At 39.0% G+C, this 17,664-nt stretch overlaps 1 protein-coding gene across 10 annotated transcripts in view; it reads right to left on the bottom strand.

Moving 5' to 3' along the window:
• Positions 1-17,664, bottom strand: part of VPS13B (vacuolar protein sorting 13 homolog B) — a 791,444-nt gene that overhangs the window by 138,215 nt on the left and 635,565 nt on the right. For all 10 annotated transcript variants that reach the window (XM_060116054.1, XM_060116052.1, XM_060116058.1 and 7 more), the window contains 2 exons: positions 7,394-7,601; positions 6,906-7,090 (listed from right to left, as the gene is read on the bottom strand). In XM_060116054.1, coding sequence (XP_059972037.1) covers positions 6,906-7,090; positions 7,394-7,601 — 393 coding nt within the window. The remainder of the gene's footprint in view (positions 1-6,905; positions 7,091-7,393; positions 7,602-17,664) is intronic.

Raw genomic sequence — 17,664 nt, 5'->3', positions numbered from 1 at the left:
GAGGATGATGATATGATGATAATGACAGCAGTTACAGAGCACTGTAATAATAATTTACTGAGCCTTTAACTATGCATGACACTATGCCAGGTGCTTTATATACATTATCTTTACTCCTCCCAATTCTTCAAGGTAGTAAGAGTGGGATTTTGTTTGGAAAGGTTTGTGACATACTGCACAATAGAGCCGTCATTTGGGAGAGGTCAGCATGCTGGGAAGGCAGGTAGCCGCATGAGGGTACTTAGCATGATGGACTCACCATGATTTAAGATCTGGCCATTGGTCTTGCACTCTCAAGAAATTTCCATGGTGTCCTAGCACTGGCTAGATTTAGGAATGCTGAGTCATGTAACAAAGTTCACTAGAGACTGATATATAAACCAGATGCCAAGTTATTAATTTACCATAAGATGCATCACTGCCAAGCAGCCTGGATACTGATGCTGGTCTGAGAAGTGTATGAAACTCTCTGTAGACAGATTGCATCAGGAGTCAAACTATTAGAAGGTTGTTTGGGGGGTTAGATGATTTGAATGTTAGACACAGAGATCTGACAGCTGCTACATTCATCTTCATAAAGGGGATTTAGCTCCCAGGTGAACCAGACACTTAGGCACCATTTCTTTGAATGCTGCCAGGAAGGCTTCTTCCAACAAATGCTTCCATGACCATCCAAGGCTTGTAGAGCTCACCAGTTCTCCTTCTGAAGGAAACATTCTTTTTTAGATATCTTTATACCCAAACCATCTTGTTTCTGGGAGTCCTTTTATTTATTTAAGGTTATTTTGCATATCTTTGGTCTGATTCATTATTTCATGATTTAACAGTTTGAAGCAAAGGAATAATTTTATTTTCCTTCTTTCCACATTTCTCAACAAAGTCCCTCACTGTCACTTAAATGTGACAATACATCTACAAGTGTATTGTAGATGTGTCCCATTTGTAGATGTGACAAAACAATTCCATTGTTTTACAAATAAGGTAAAGAACAGTAAGTTTTGGAGTCAGAAAGACCTGAGATGAAATTCTGGCTCTCCCACTTCTTATGATTCAAGAACAGTTAATTTCTCTTTATAAGTTTCCCCACTTATAAAATGGGGATAATGCCCACCCCTCAGAATAGAATGAGATTTAATGAGGTTATGTACGCAAAGCACTTAGCACAGTGTTGGGTGTCAAACACAAAGATGATCATAACACTTTGGAGCAAAAATAACACAGATCTCAACCATTTAGATTCTCCTTGGCTTCCAAGTATGCTTTTTTGTTGTTGTTGTCTTCCAATGTGGTTTCACTTTGATTTTTATAGTCATATTAGTGTTACTTTAAAAACTAATTTCCATGACTTTTAAACTGGATAAACAAAAATGAATTGAGCATGAGTGCACTGATTTCTTTGGCTTACCATTCTCTTTCTCCACCAGAAATAAACAAATGACACAGCTTGCTTTTGTCTTTTTCTTCCTGTTATCCTTGAGAAGATATCTTTTAAGGACTCTAGTCATATAAGAGTTCTGCACCTAATTCTGAAGCTTGAGAATGCCTTTTTAACTGAGAAAGTGCTATGAAATTATAGAGCTTTAGTAACAAATTTATTCTTTTTTTGCCAATTAATTCAATTTACTCTTCAGATGTCAGAATTCCCCAAATTACATGATTCATTCTATATAATGGGTCTATCCTAATATATATTCAGCTATTCTATCTTCTGAGTTTGCATATGCAATTATGTCCTCTCTTTTCAATTAGATTATAAACCTTACAAGAGTAGGGACAGATCTTCTATCTCTTTATATCTTCACTGTCTATAGTATTCTATATTGATACTGTAGTATTGTAGTATCCTATATTGATATTGGGAAGATATTCAACAATTACTTGTTGATGATAAACGCTATGAAGTAGAAATAAAAATAACAGATATATATGTTTATCTTCTCATTTGTTAACTATATTCACATTTTCTGAAGGTGTAGATCTGAATTTAAATATCTTGTTTAATTTTTCTAATGTAAGGTTTTTTGAACATGTGTTAATTTTTCCCTACATTACTTAAACATTCTCTTTCCCTTTTATTTGACTTTAACACCAGTAATCTTATGTACACCCTAGATATTTCTTGCATTAGAGAAATTCCTGACTTTAGCTCCTGTATCTTTCCTTTTAATCCATACAGTATGTTATCCTTCATTTCACTCCTTTAACTTTACTTCAAATCTATTTAAATTGCTTCAGTGATCCCAACCCAACCTTTAGTGTTTATCTTGAATTGTAATGTTCAAGCTTTACACTCTTGAGATCCTTGGGGAAAGATGCTATTTAGTATGGGCTACTGTCACATACCTAACGAAGATATCTAAAAATTTAGTATAATACATAAATGAAAATAAATATAAAAACAAGAATAATACAGTATTGAGAGAACAAGAACAAGCACCATGACAGATCTGTGTGAGAATTAAAATCTCCATTATCAATTCCACTACAAAGGATGAATTAAAAATTTACAATCTGAGAACACAGGTATTTCCAAAATGGAATCCTCAGTAGGCAGTGTACACAACAGGATGAGGAGAGAGGAAAACTTACAGTATGTGCCAGACACAGTGCCAGTAATTTCTTATATTTCAGCTCATTTAAATAGCACAGCATTCCTTCTAGGTTGATGGCATTGCTCTAACTTACAGATCCTAATTTTTTTTTTGCGGTACGCGGGCCTCTCACTGTTGTGGCCTCTCCCGTTGCAGAGCACAGGCTCCGGACACGCAGGCTCAGTGGCCATGGCTCAAGGGCCCAGCTGCTCCGCGCATGTGGGATCTTCCCGGACCAGGGCACGAACCTGTGTCCCCGCATCGACAGGTGGACTCTCAACCACTGCGCCAACAGGGAAGCCCAGATCCTAATTTTATTGACATCTAAATATACTATTAACACTCAAAATTTAATGTGATAAAACTGAACACAAAATAAGCTCCTTTGGTTTTCTGTGAACATTAATTTCAGGGTCTTTATTCTGAACCTATGGTTGGTTTAATATTATAGACATGTTTTCCATATTTTTCAGTACAATCACAAAATAAATTCTATAAAGTCCATGAAGTCATTTGAGGAGCCTGTTTATAAATCCCAATATTAATTATGGAAAGAGATATAAACAGATATATTTAAGGGTTCTATATAAGTGAACTCTATAAGGTCAGTTTCTTATGAACTAAATGGTCCTGAAGGAAAAAATTAATCCAAGCTTGATTCTGTTTTTAGGACTAAAACCAAGGAGATGAACTTGTTTTTGTATTTAAGGACGAGCCTCTGCCTAGGGGGCAGTGGGCTTGGCAGAAGAGTCAATGATCTCACCAAGAGCCTGTGTAATGTAATGACATTAGACTGCCTGTTTATAGTAGGTAATGCCACTGAAGCATAACACAGTGCATCCTGCCATAATTCAGTTTGTAAAACCAAATGCATTCAATAGTGCCATAAAATAATGACAAACAATGTAATGCTTTTGAATTATACAGAATAGGAGCACAGACATCCATGCACTCATTGATCCATTCAATATACTGAGCATCTCCACTGCAGTGGATACTATATGGAACATAATGAAAATTAGATGTGATCATTTCCTTTGGAAACCTACAGTCTAGGAGGGAGACAAGATATGGATAATTAAAATGTGAGGAATAGGTGAGAAACAGCATAAAAGTGGTGCCATGAAGTGTTACAGAACTTCAGAGAAAGGCAGTATCATGTTTGGAGATGGTGTCCAGGAAAGGCTTCATGGAATAGATGGCACTGGAGCTGTTTGGATGTGTGGATAGGATTTCAGCAGAAAAGGGAGAGACTCAAATGAAGAGGGAGTGGTACAGATGTGGGAGACCACAGGCTGGTTCAGGAATGCTGAATAGGCCAGTTTGATTAGAGCATAGATCATGCGGAAGGGAAGGAAAGACAAAGCTGGGTCAGGAGGTTCTGCAGGGCCCTCAAGGTCAGTCTAGCAGTAATAGGACCGCTGAAGGTTTTTCTCAGGGAATGACACAATCCACCTGTTCCTTTAAAATGTTAGGAGGATAGGTTGGAAGGAGAAGAGATTGAAGGCTAGAATTTCACTTAGGAGGCTTTTTAGTGGTCCAGGCATTTGCTTGTGAAGAAGTGGAGGGAAGGAAATTAACATTTATTAAGAGCTCACTATGTTTAAGGCACTTACTTGTTTTAGTGATAATATTTCACTTAAATCTCCTGACAACTCTGCAAGGTAAATAGCATTAACTCCAGTGTTCAGCTGAGGAAATCAAGGCTCTAAGAGATCAGCAGTTTGCCTAAGGTCACTGAGTTAGTAAAATACAAAGGGGGAGGGGAACAGGAGTCAGCAGTTGAGACTTTAATGTCTACATTATCTACACTATACCATGTTGATAAAGGGCTTTCTTTTTATACGTTCCCTGCTATTCAGGATTGGTACTTCAATATTTTAGCGGTGCCTCTGGTACAGACCTAGAGATAATCACATAGAGCAGGAAAATGATTCTGACAACAGAGAGGTTTAATACTGAATGCTTGAATGCTGAAAATAGGGAAATTCTTCTACCCCAAACAACCAGAGAAACTTGCCTACTAGACAGAGAGCTTCTGATGAATGGACAGTGTCTTATCTGTCTCTGAATCCCCAGGAGTATGCTCAGGGTCTGGCACTGTAAGCACTCAAGGAAAAAGCTGTCATATTTCTACAGATGAGGTCACCCCAACCCTTGGGACAAATTCTGCTCCTAGCCGGGGGAATATAAGGTTAGACTGGGAGCTCAGTAGCATGGCAACTTTCTGCCAGTCCTGCTCTGTTCTTCCATCCCAGCTGTCAATTCTGGGTGTTCTTCCTTAACAGTGGAATCAAGGTTTCCCCTTCAGCTTACAGTAGGTACAACCCTGTCTTGCTTCTTACGCCAGCATCCTTGTCTTTGAACTCTGCCATGTATTAGCTCCTCTCTCTCCAACAAGATATGAAATGTAGCAGGACCTCTCTGATACCAGCTCTTTGCTTGTTGAAACCTGCCAGGTTTCCTTCACGCAGTGCTTATGTGCCAAGTTTACTGTATAAGACCCCTCGGACTATCCCAGATCTCCTAGACTACTCCAGCTGGTCTGTAGAGTCACTAGACACCAGCTCTCTCTGATCTAGCCTGTGCTTCTGCTTGATAAAAAGACTTTTGATGACAATCATTGTAATAGTACTGGTAGTACTCATACTTACATAGCACTTACCATGTGCCAGGCATTGTTCTGTGTGTCTTATAAATACTAATTCCTATAAGCATTACATTATTAGTGGCCTCATTTTACTGATGAAAGAAAAGCAAAACGGAAAACCTGAGGCTGAGAGATTAAGTTACTTATCGAAGGTGACACAGTTTGCAAATGGCAGAGCCAGAATTTGAACCCAGGCATTCTGGCTATAGTTCATTCTCTTAACCACTGTGCTCTCCTGCCTCTCCAGTGGCAGTGAGAAGATGAAGAACATGTCACTAGTGAATGTACTCACTACCTTAAATGCTCTGTTTAATACAACTGGCATAATACTACCAACCAATAGTTATCAGGCTTATGTTAATTAACATTTAACTATAAATCTGAATCCCAAAATCAGTTATAAAGAAGCCCTTACATGATGCTGAAATTCTGATATGTGAGTATTTTCTTTCTTTCTTTTTTTTTTTTCTGCACGTGGGCCTCTCACCATTGTGGCCTCTCCCGTTGCAGAGCACAGGCTCTGGACGTGCAGGCCCAGCAGCCACAGCCCACAGGCCCGGCGGCCCCGTGGCACGTGGGATCCTCCCGGACTGGGGCACGAACCCGCGCCCCCTGCATCGGCAGGTGGACTCTCAACCACTGCACCACCAGGGAAGCCCCGAATTCTGTTAGTTTTAAAGGGAGCTACCATCAGGTTTTAAGTTAGGGCAGTGATGTAACCTAACCTACATTTTCAAAAGATCACTCTAGCTGTTGTTTGGAAAATGCATTACAAGGAGTCAAGGATGGAATCATAGAGGCCAATTAGGAAGCTACTATAGTAGCGAACAGAAGATGGTAGCTTGAACTCAAGTTGTACCAGTAGAAACAGAAAGAAGTAGATGGAATAGGGACATATTTGGAGGTAGAGCTGACATGACTTGTTGATGAATTAGATGTGAGCAGTTAGGGAAAAAGAGTAATCAGGAATGACTTCGAGTGGATGGTTATGTGATCTAGTAATAGGTGGACAACTAAGAGAAAAACAAATTTTAGGAGAAATTCAGATCCGTAGACTATTAATAAGTAGAATAATAATATAGTGCTATCCACACTCAGGGAAATGACAAGCAACAAACTTTCCACAAAATCATACAGAATATGATCACTGGTTAGATGGTTTTCCTATCAGCCTACCACAAGGCCCAAGACCATTTTCAGCTCGGGAAATGAAATGAAAATTAAGTCATCCTTTCTGGCCTTATGGGGACATATCTCATTTCATAGAACAGTTCTAAAAATGCTGAAGAGTGTGAGCACATGGTAGGTCCTCAGAAAATGTGTGGTCAACTCAGTGACACCTGTTTGTCCCATTACTTGCTGGAGACTATGTAAGCTACCTGTAACAGGTTGAAGAGTAGAATTCAGAACTCTCAGGATTGCCATGTACCATGAATCTGAATGACATTATTCTCTTATTATACAATTTCTAGTATGTGTGTGTCTTGTGTGTGTGTGTGTGTGTGTATGTGTACATACATATGTGTTTGTATACGCACATACATGTGTATTTCTCTCTGATACAACTTATGGAAAAGATAGGTATGCTCCCAACATTTTTCCTATGATCAAATCAGCACTTTCCCACACTGTTTTTTATTTTGAAATGAAGAGTCATTCCATACCTGTAGCATATCACCAAGGTCTGCTGTGCTAATATCTGGATCCTCTGTGGTGTTGAAGGGCACAGGAGTTATGCGTACAAGGGTGAGCACTCTAGGTTCTGGATATCTCCATAACATCATCCCTGGGCTATCTTCAGTTTCATTGTAAAATAAGACTTCATAGACACCAGGCATTTTCAAAGGTTCTGTTAAACGAAAGTATAATTAATTGTATGCTTTCGAAGGGGAACATGTTGGTTTGTTACACAAGAAAAAATTATGAGTATAAAAGAAAAGAATATAAAGAAGCTGGTTGATCAGGTTTACATGGCTTAAGACAGGAACAAATCAAGAATTTTCCCTTAAGAGAGACTGAATGGCAATGTACTATTTTTGTACTGCAGGTATTGACTTACTTTTCAAGTGATCTTGATGTGTTATCATTTACTGAATGTGCAGGTAAAATAAACAAACACACACACAATCACACTGAAGCTATCGCTACTTACCAGCATCCCGTATATATTGAAACAGACCTGTCCGTAGGTCGTCTGAACTTTGTTCACTTTCAAATATCTGATTTTTTTCCATAGGAGATGGAATTTGCGGCACTGTTTCAGAAACTTGCACTTCAAAATTTCCCTCCTCTTTAAGGTATCCATTGAGTAGTTCATGTAGAAGAACTAGGCAATTCAAATGTTCTTGACCCCAGAAAACCTTTAAAATCATATGAAAAATTTTACTGGTTTTAACACAAACACTTCATGAGAATAATTAGGTACAATCATATTTGAATTAGTTCAAGGCTGTAATTATATTTAATTTAACTATTGATAATAAGTAAACTATAATTTTTAAGAAGCAATTGACCTATGGGATGAAATTCTATTCTTGGGTAAATACATAAAAACAAGAAAATCAAGTATATCATATATTGTGTGGATAGCAATCAATTTTAAATGCTGAATTGATAATGAAATTATGTTGATGTGAGGTAATGTTTATGAATTAACTTAGCTAAGAGGGAAAAGAACATCCATTATAGTCTGAGAGAAGGCAATGAAGATCCTTCTAGGCCAAAATGTTAATAATATTGTAGAACAGCTTCTACATTTTGTCATGAGATTACATGAACACATCTTGATTATAGGGTTCCTTTCTTTGCACTTTCAGTCTTCAGAAAAAAAAAGAAGATGCTCAATGAACCTGAACTTAAAAGGCTCCCAACTTTAGTGTTTAGTGAGAAAGTGCCAACAAACAGTATTCCACAGCCCTTGAGAACCAACAGTACAGGAGCTACGGTACAGTTTCAGAACAAATTCTTGGTGTTACATCTACAGAGAGGATCAAGTTCCCTTTTTCTGCGTGTGAAGAATATTAGTCTATAATGGAAGTATGACCAGTGGGTAATAATGATTAATGTCAGAGGACATAAATTTTCAATAATATTACATTTCTCTGAATGTATTGGATAAAGGCAATACAACCATAATTTCTAAGAGAACCAGCTAATATGGCAAAGAAGAAAAGAATATACAGAGGTAGAAAAGAATAAGCCTATGCTTTGTGGGTACATTTTAAACCCTCAGTTTAAGTCCTACTCTTTGGAATTAAGGCACCTCAGAAATAAAGGTAAGAGGTATGATACTAAGTCTATTTTTTTCTCATCATTCTTATTTTTATTGAATCCTGAAAAACAGAGATAGGTGAAAAGTCAAGTTGGGGAGTCAAACACTGTGCTCCAGGTTTTAAAATGTCAAGAGAGTTTATAATGTAGAGATGATATACTTTGTTTTTCCTCTTATTATTGTTTTTAATGTGGAGTTACTTTGCTGTCTTGGAAAAATGGTAATACAATTACTATTCTTGATAAAACAATACAAAATCACATGCTGAATAAATCTATGAAAATTTATAACAGATACTGAAAATCTCCAAACCAATCAATATAAAGCTATAAGTTAGTGGGCTCCCCTACCATCTACCTCTGTGTCACTAAGAAAACTGGTGAAAAAGGTGAGGCAAGACAACTTTTAGATGAAGACAAGAAATTCATATTCAATATGCCTCCACTATTAACAAATCAGTCATTGCCATTTTCTATAACTCTGAATTCCTCAAGCTTTTTAGATTTGTGTCAGATTTGGGGAACATCAAATCATATGAAGAACACATTCAGCATAGCTTCAAGATGGCAGAGGAGTAAGACGTGGAGATCATGTTCCTCCCCACAAATACATCAAAAATACATGTACATGTGGAACAACTCTTACAGAACACCTACTGAACGCTGGCAGAAGAACTCAGACTTCCCAAAGGTAAGAAACTCCCCCAAATACCTGGGTAGGGCAAAAGAAAAAAGAATAAACAGAGACAAAAGAATAGGGATGGGATCTGCACTGCTGGGAGGGAGCTGTGAAGGAGGAAAAGTTTCCACAAACCAGGAAGCCCCTTCACTGGCAAAGACGGGTGGTGGTGGTGGGGAAGCTTTGGAGCCACCGAGGAGAGCGCAGCAACAGGGGTGCAGAGGGCAAAGCGGAGAGATTCCCGCACAGAGGATCAGTGCCGACCAGCACTCACCAACCTGAGAGGCTTGTCTGCTCACCCGCCGGGGCAGGTCGGGGCTGGGAACTGAGGCTCAGGCTTCGGAGGTCAGATCCCAGGGAGAGGACTGGGGTTGGCTGCGTGAACACAGCCTAAAGGGGGCTAGTGCACCACAGCTAGCCGGGAGGGAGTCTGGGAAAATGTCTGGAACAGCCTGAGAGGCAAGAGACCACTGTTTAGGGGTGCACGAGGAGAGGGGATTCAGAGCACTGCCTAAACGAGCTCCAGAGATGGGCGCGAGCCGCAGCTATCAGCCCAGACCCCAGAGACGGGCATGAAATGCTAAGGGTGCTGCTCCCGCCGCCACCAAGAAGCCTGTGTTCAAGCACAGGTCACTGTCCACACCTCCCCTCCCAGGAGCCTGTGCAGCCCGCCACTGCCAGGGTCCCGTTATCCAGGGACAACTTCCCCAGGAGAACGCACGGCGCGCCTCAGGCTGGTGCAACATCACACCAGCCTCTGCCGCCACAGGCTCACCCCGCATTCCGTACCCCTCCCTCCCCCCGGCCTGAGTGAACCAGAGCCCCCTAATCAGCTGCTCCTTTAACCCCGTCCTGTCTGAGCGAAGAACAGATGCCCTCAGGCGACCTACATGCAGAGGTGGGGCCAAATCCAAAGCTGACCCAGGAGCTGTTCGAACAAAGAAGAGAAAGGGAAATTTCTCCCAGCAGCCTCAGGAGCAGTGGATTAAACTTCCACAATCAACCTGATGTACCCTGCATCTGTGGAAAAACTGAATAGACAACGAATCATCCCAAAATGGAGGTGGTGGACTTTGGGATCAACTGTAGACTTGGGGTTTGTTTTCTGCATCTAATTTCTGGTTTTATGTTTATCTTAGTTTGGTATTTACAGCTTATTATCATTGGTAGATTTGTTTATTGATTTGGTTGCTCTCTTCCTTTTTAAAATTTTATGTATATATATATATTTTCCTTTTTCTCCTTTTGTGAGTGTGTATGTGTATGCTTCTTTGTGTGACTCTGTCTGTATAGCTTTGCTTTTACCATTTGTCTTAGGGTTCTGTCTGTCCTTTTTTTTTTTTTTTGTATAGTTTTTAGAGCTTGTTATAATTGTTGGATTTGTTTTTTCATTTGGTTGCTCTCTCTTCCTTTTTTTTTTTACTACTTAAAAATTTTTATATTTAATAATATATTATTTTTTATTTTAATAACTTCTTCCTTCCTTCCTTCCTTAATTCCTTCCTTCCTTCCTTCCTTTTTTCTCCCTTTTCTTCTGAGCAGGGTGGCTGAAAAAGTCAAGACAGGTGTCAGGCCTGAGCCTCTGAGGTGAGAGAGCCAAGTTCAGGACATTGGTCCACCAGATACCTCCTGGCCCCACGGAATATCAAACAGCAAAAGCTCTCCCAGAGATCTCCATCTCAACGCTAAGATCCAGCTCCACTAAACGACCAGCAAGCTACAGTGCTGGACACCCTATGCCAAACAACTAGCAAGACAGGAAAACAACCCCACCCACTAGCAGAGAAGCCACCTAAAATCATAGCAAGTTCAGAGACACTCCAAAACATACCATTGGATGTGGTCCTGTCCACCAGAAAGACAAGATCCAGCCTCATCCACCAGAAAACAGGCACAAGTCCCCTCCACCAGGAAGCCAACACGAACCACTGAACCAAATGTAGCCACTGGGGCAGACACCAAAAACAACGGGAACTACAAACCTGCAGCCTGCAGAAAGGAGACCCCAAACACAGTAAGTTAAGCAAAATGAGAAGACAGAGAAATACACAGCAGATGAAGGAGCAAGGTAAAAACCCACCAGACCAACCAAACAAATGAAGAGGAAATAGGCAGCCTACCTGAAAAAGAATTCAGAGTAATGATAGTAAAGATGATCCAAAATCTTAGAAATAGAATGGAGAAAATACAGGAAACATTTAACAAGGACTTAGAAGAACTAAAGAGCAAACAAACAATGATGAACAACACAATAAATGAAATTAAAAATTGTCCAGAAGGAATCAATAGCAGAATAACTGAGGCAGAAGAACGGATAAGTGACCTGGAAGATAAAAGAGTGGAAATAACGAACGCAGAGCAGAATAAAGAAAAAAGAATGAAAAGAATTGAGGACAGTTTCAGAGACCTCTGTGACAACATTAAACACACCAACATTCGAATTATAGAGGTCCCAAAAGAAGAGAAAAAGAAAGGGACTGTGAAACTATTTGAACAGATTATAGTTGAAAACTTCCCTAATATGGGAAAGGAAATAGTCAATTAAGTCCAGGAAGAACAGAGAGTCCCATACAGGATAAATCCAAGGAGAAACATGCCAAGACACATATTAAGCAAACTATCAAAAATTAAATACAAAGAAAAAATATTAAAAGCAGCAAGGGAAAAGCAACAAATAACATACAAGGGAATCCCCAAAGGTTAACAGCTGATCTTTCAGCAGAAACTCTGCAAACCAGAAAAGAGTGGCAGGACATATTTAAAGTGATGAAAAAGAAAAACCTACAAACAAGATTACTCTACCCAACAAGGGTCTCATTCAGATTTCATGGAGAAATTAAAAGCCTTACCGACAAGCAAAAGCTAAGAGAATTCAGCACCACCAAACCAGCTTTACAACAAATCCTAAAGGAACTTCTCTAGGCAGGAAATGCAGAGAAGGAAAAGACCTACAATAACAAACCCAAAATAATTAAAAAAATTAATAGGGACACACATATCGATAACTACCTAAAATGTAAATAGATCAAATGCTCCAACCAAAAGACACAGACTGGCTGAAAAGATACAAAAAGAAGACCCGTATATATGCTGTCTACAAGAGACCCGCTTCAGACCTAGGGACACATATAGACTGAAAGTGAGGGAATGGAAAAAGATACTCCATGCAAATGGAAATGAAAGGAAAGCTGCAGTAGCAATTCTCATATCAAACAAAATAGACTTTAAAATAAAGACTATTACAAGAGACAGAGAAGGACACTACATAATGATCAAGGGATCAATCCAAGAAGAAAATATAACAATTGTAAATATTTTTTCAAACAACATAGGAGCACCTCAATACTTAAGGCAAATGCTAACAGGGATAAAAGGGGAAATTGACAGTAACACAATCATAGTAGGGGACTTTAACACCCCACTTTCACCAATGGACATATCATCCAAAAAGAAAATAAATAAGGCAACACAAGATTTAAATGATACATTAAACAAGATGGCCTTAATTGATATTTACAGGACATTCCATCCAAACCAACAGAATATACTTTCTTCTCAAGTTCTCATGGAACATTCTCCAGGATAGATCATATCTTGAGTCACAAATTCAGCCTTGGTAAATTTCAGAAAATTGAAATCATATCAAGTATGTTTTCAGACCACAACGCTATGAGACTAGATGTCAAGGACAGGAGAAATCTGTAAAAAATACAAACACATGGAGGTTAAAAAATACACTACTAAATAACCAAGAGATCACTGAAGAAATCAAAGAGGAAATCAAAAAATACCTAGAAAAAAATGACAATGAAAGCACGACAACCCAAAAATCTATGGGATGCAGCAAAAGCAGTTCTAAGAGGGAAGTTTATAGCAATACAATCCTACCTCAAGAAAGAAGAAACATCTCAAATAAACCACCTAACCTTACACCTAAAGCAATTAGAGAAAGAAGAACAAAAAAACACCAAAGATAGCAGAAGGAAAGAAATCATAAAGATCAGATCAGAAATAAATAAAATAGAACTGACGGAAACAACAGCTAAGATCAATAAAACTAAAAGCTGGTTCTTTGCGAAGATAAACAAAATTGATAAACCACTAGCCACACTCATCAAGAAATAAAGGGAGAAGACTCACATCAATAGAATTAGAAATGAAAAAGGAGAAGTAACAACTGACACTGCAGAAATACAAAAGATCATGACGGATTACTACAAGCAACTCTATGCCAATAAAATGGACAATCTGGAAGAAATGGATAAACTCTTAGAAAAGCACAATCTCCCGAGACTGAACCAGGAAGAAACAGAAAATATGAAGAAACCAATCACAAGCACTGGAACTGACACTGTGATTAAAAATCTTCCATTAAACAAAAGCCCAGGACCAGAAGGATTCACAGGGGAATTCTATCAAACATTTAGAGGAGAGATAACACTTATCCTTCTCAAACTCTTCCAAAATACAGCAGAGGGAGGAACACTCCCAAACTCATTCTATGAGGCCATCAACACCCTGATACCAAAACAAGACAAACATACTACAAAAAAAGAAAATTACAGACAAATATCACTGATGAACACAGAGGCAAAAATCCTCAACAAAATAGTAGTGAACAGAATCCAACAGCACGTTACTTTTAACGTAACATGATCATACACCATGATCAAGTGGGGTTTATTCCAGGAATGCAAGGATTCTTCAATATATGCAAATGAATCAATGGGATAAACCATATAAACAAACTGAAGGAGAAAAACCATGTGATCATCTCAATAGGTGTGGAAAAAGCTTTCGACAAAATTCAACACCCATTTATGACAAAAACTCTGCAGAAAGCAGGCATAAGGGGAACTTACCTTAACAAAATAAAGGTCATATATGACAAACCCACAGCCAACATCGTTCTCAATGGTGAAAAACAGAAAGCATTTCCACTAAGATCAGAAACAAGACAAGGTTTGCCACTCTCAGCACTATTATTCAACATAGTTTTGGAAGTTTTAGCCACAGCAATCTGAGAAGAAAAAGAAATAAAAGGAATCCACATCGGAAAAGAAGAAGTAAAGCTGTCAGTGTTTGCAGATGACATGATACAATATATAGGGAATCCTAAAGATGCTATCAGAAAACTACTAGAGCTAATCAATGAATTTGGTAAAGTAGCAGGACACAAAATTAATGCACAGAAAGCTCTTGCATTCCTATACAGTAATGATGAAAAGTCTGAAAGAGAAATTAACGAAACACTCCCATTTACCATTGCAACAAAAAAAGAATAAAACACCTAGGAATAAACCTACCTAAGGAGACAAAAGACTTGTATGCAGAAAACTATGATACTGATGAAAGAAATTAAAGATGATACAAACAGTTGGAGAGATATAACATGTCTTGAATAGGAGGAATCAATATTGTGAAAATGACTATACTACTCAAAGCAACCTACAGATTGAATGCAATCCCTATCAAACTACCAATGGCCAGCCCTGAACCAAGATGGCAGAGTAGAAGGACATGCTCTCACACCTTCTTGTGAGAACACGAGAATCACAACTAGCTGCTGCACAATCATCGACAGGAAGACACTGGAACTCAGCAAAAAAAGATACCCTACATCCAAAGACAAAGGAGAAGCCACAATGAGATGGTAGGAGGGGCGCAATCACAGCAAAATCAAATCCCATAACTGCTGGGAGGGTGACTCACAGACTGGAGAACACTTATACCACAGAAGTCCACCCACTAGAGTGAAGGTTCTGAGCCCCAAGTCAGACTTCCCAACCTGGGGGTCTGGCAACGGGAGGAGGAATTCATAGAGAATCAGACTTTGAAGGCTAGTGGGATTTGATTGCAGGACTTCGACAGGACTGGGGGAAACAGAGACTCCACTCCTGGAGGGCACATACAAAGTAGTGTATGCATGGGGACCCAGAGGAAGGAGCAGTGACCACAGAGGAGACTGAACTAGACCTACCTGCTAGTGTTGGAGGGTCTCCTGCAGAGGCGAGGGGTGGCTGTGGCTCACCGTGGGGACAAAGACACTGGCAGCAGAAGTTCTGGGAAGTACTCCTTGGCGTGAAGCCTCCCAGAGTCTGCCATTAGCCCCACCAAGGAGCCCAGGTAGGCTCCAGTGTTGGCTTGCCTCAGGCCAAACAACCAAAAGGCAGGGAATCCAGCACCACCCATCAGCAGTCAAGCGGATTAAAGTTTTACTGAGCTCTGCTCACCTGAGCAACAGTCAGCTCTACCTACCACCAGTCCCTCCCACCAGGAAACTTGCACAAGCCTCTTAGATAGCCTCATCCACCAGAGGGCAGACAGCAGAAGCAAGAACTACAATCCTGCAGCCTGTGGAACAAAAACCACATTCACAGAAAGATAGACAAGATGAAAAGGCAGAGGGCTATGTACCAGATGAAGGAACAAGATAAAACCCCAGAAAAACCACTAAATGAAGTGGAGATAGGCAACCTTCTAGAAAAAGAATTCAGAATAATGATAGTGAAGATGATCCAGGACCTCGGAAAAAGAATGGAGGCAAAGATCGAGAAGATGCAAGAAATGTTTAAAAAAGACCTAGAAGAATTAAAGAGCAAAGAAACAGAGATGAACAATGCAGTAACTGAAATGAAAACTACACTAGAAAGAATCAATAGCAGAATAACTGAGGCAGAAGAACGGATAAGTGACCTGGAAGACAAAATGGTGGAATTCACTGCTGCAGAACAGAATAAAGAAAAAAGAATGAAAAGAAATGAAGACAGCCTAAGAGACCTCTGGGACAACATTAAATGCAACAACATTTGCATGATAGGGGTCCCAGAAGGAGAAGAGAGAGAGAAAGGAGCAGAGAAAATTTTGAAGAGATTATAGTCGAGAACTTCCCTAACATGGGAAAGGAAATAGCCACCCAAGTCAGGAAGTGCAGTGAGTCCCATACAGGATAAATGAAAGGAGAAACACGTCAAGACACATAGTAATCAAAATGACAAAAATTAAAGAGAAAGAAAATTATTGAAAGCAGCAAGGGAAAACTGACAAATAACATACAAGGGAACTCCCATAAGGTTAACAGCTGATTTCTCAGCAGAAACTCTACAAGACAGAAGGGACTGGCATGATATAGTTAAAGTGATGAAAGGGAAGAACCTACAGCCAAGAGTACTCCACCCGGCAAGGATCTCATTCAGATTCGATGGAGAAATGAAAAGCTTTGCAGAGAAGCAAAAGCTAAGAGAATTCAGCACCACCAAACCAGCTCTACAACAAATGCTAAAGGAAGTTCTCTAAGTGGGAAACACTAGAGAAGAAAAGAACCTACAAAAACAAACCCAAAACAATTAAGAAAATGGTCACAGGAACATACATATCAATAATTACCTTAAACGTGAATGGATTAAATGCTCCAACCAAAAGACACAGGCTTGCTGAATGGATAAGAAAACAAGACCCATTTATAGGCTGTCTAAAAGAGACCCATTTCAGATATAGGGACACATATAGATTAAAAGTGAGGGGATTTAAAAAGATATTCCATGCAAATGCAAATCAAAAGAAATCTGGAGTAGCAATACTCATATGAGACAAAATAGACTTTAAAATAAAAATGTTACAAGAGACAAAGAAAAACACTACATAATGATCAAGGGATCAATCCAAGAAGAAGATATAACAATTATAAGTATATATGCACCCAACATAGGAGCACCTCAATACCTAAGGCCACTGCTAACAGCTATAAAAGAGGAAATCGACAGTAACACAATAATAGTGGGGGACTTTAACACCTCACTTACACCAATGGACAGATCATCCAAATGAAAATAAATAAGGAAACAGAAGCTTTAAATGACACAATAAATCAGATAGATTTAACTGATATTTATAAGACATTCCATCGAAAAACAGCAGATTACACTTTCTTCTCAAGTGTGCACAGAACATTCTCCAGGATAGATCACATCTTGGGTCACAAATCAATCCTCAGTAAATTTAAGAAAATTGAAATCATATGAAGCATCTTTTCTGACCACCATGCTATGAGACTAGATATGAATTACAGGGAAAAAAAACGTAAAAAAAGGAAACATATGCAGACTAAAGAATACGTTACTAAATAACCAAGAGATCACTAAGGAAATCAAAGAGGAAATCAAAAAATACCTAGAGGCAGATGACAATGAAAACATAATGATCCAAAACCTATGGGATGCAGCAAAAGCAGTTCTAAGAGGGAAGTCTATAGCTATACAAGCCTACCTCAAAAAACAAGAAAAATATCAAATAAACAATCTAACCTTAAACCTAAAGGAACTAGAGAAAGAAGAACAAACAAAACCCAAAGTTAGCAGAAGGATTGAAATCATAAAGATCAGAGCAGAAATAAATGAAATAGAAACAAAGAAAACAATAGCAAAAATGAATAAAAGTAAAAACTGGTTCTTTGAGGAGATAAAGAAAATTGATAA

This window comes from Mesoplodon densirostris, chromosome 13 (genome assembly GCF_025265405.1).
Source record: "Mesoplodon densirostris isolate mMesDen1 chromosome 13, mMesDen1 primary haplotype, whole genome shotgun sequence".
Classification (NCBI taxonomy): domain Eukaryota; kingdom Metazoa; phylum Chordata; class Mammalia; order Artiodactyla; family Ziphiidae; genus Mesoplodon; species Mesoplodon densirostris.
The sequence above is the reverse complement of the archived record's forward strand: the minus strand, read 5'-3'. Positions and strand labels throughout refer to the sequence as shown.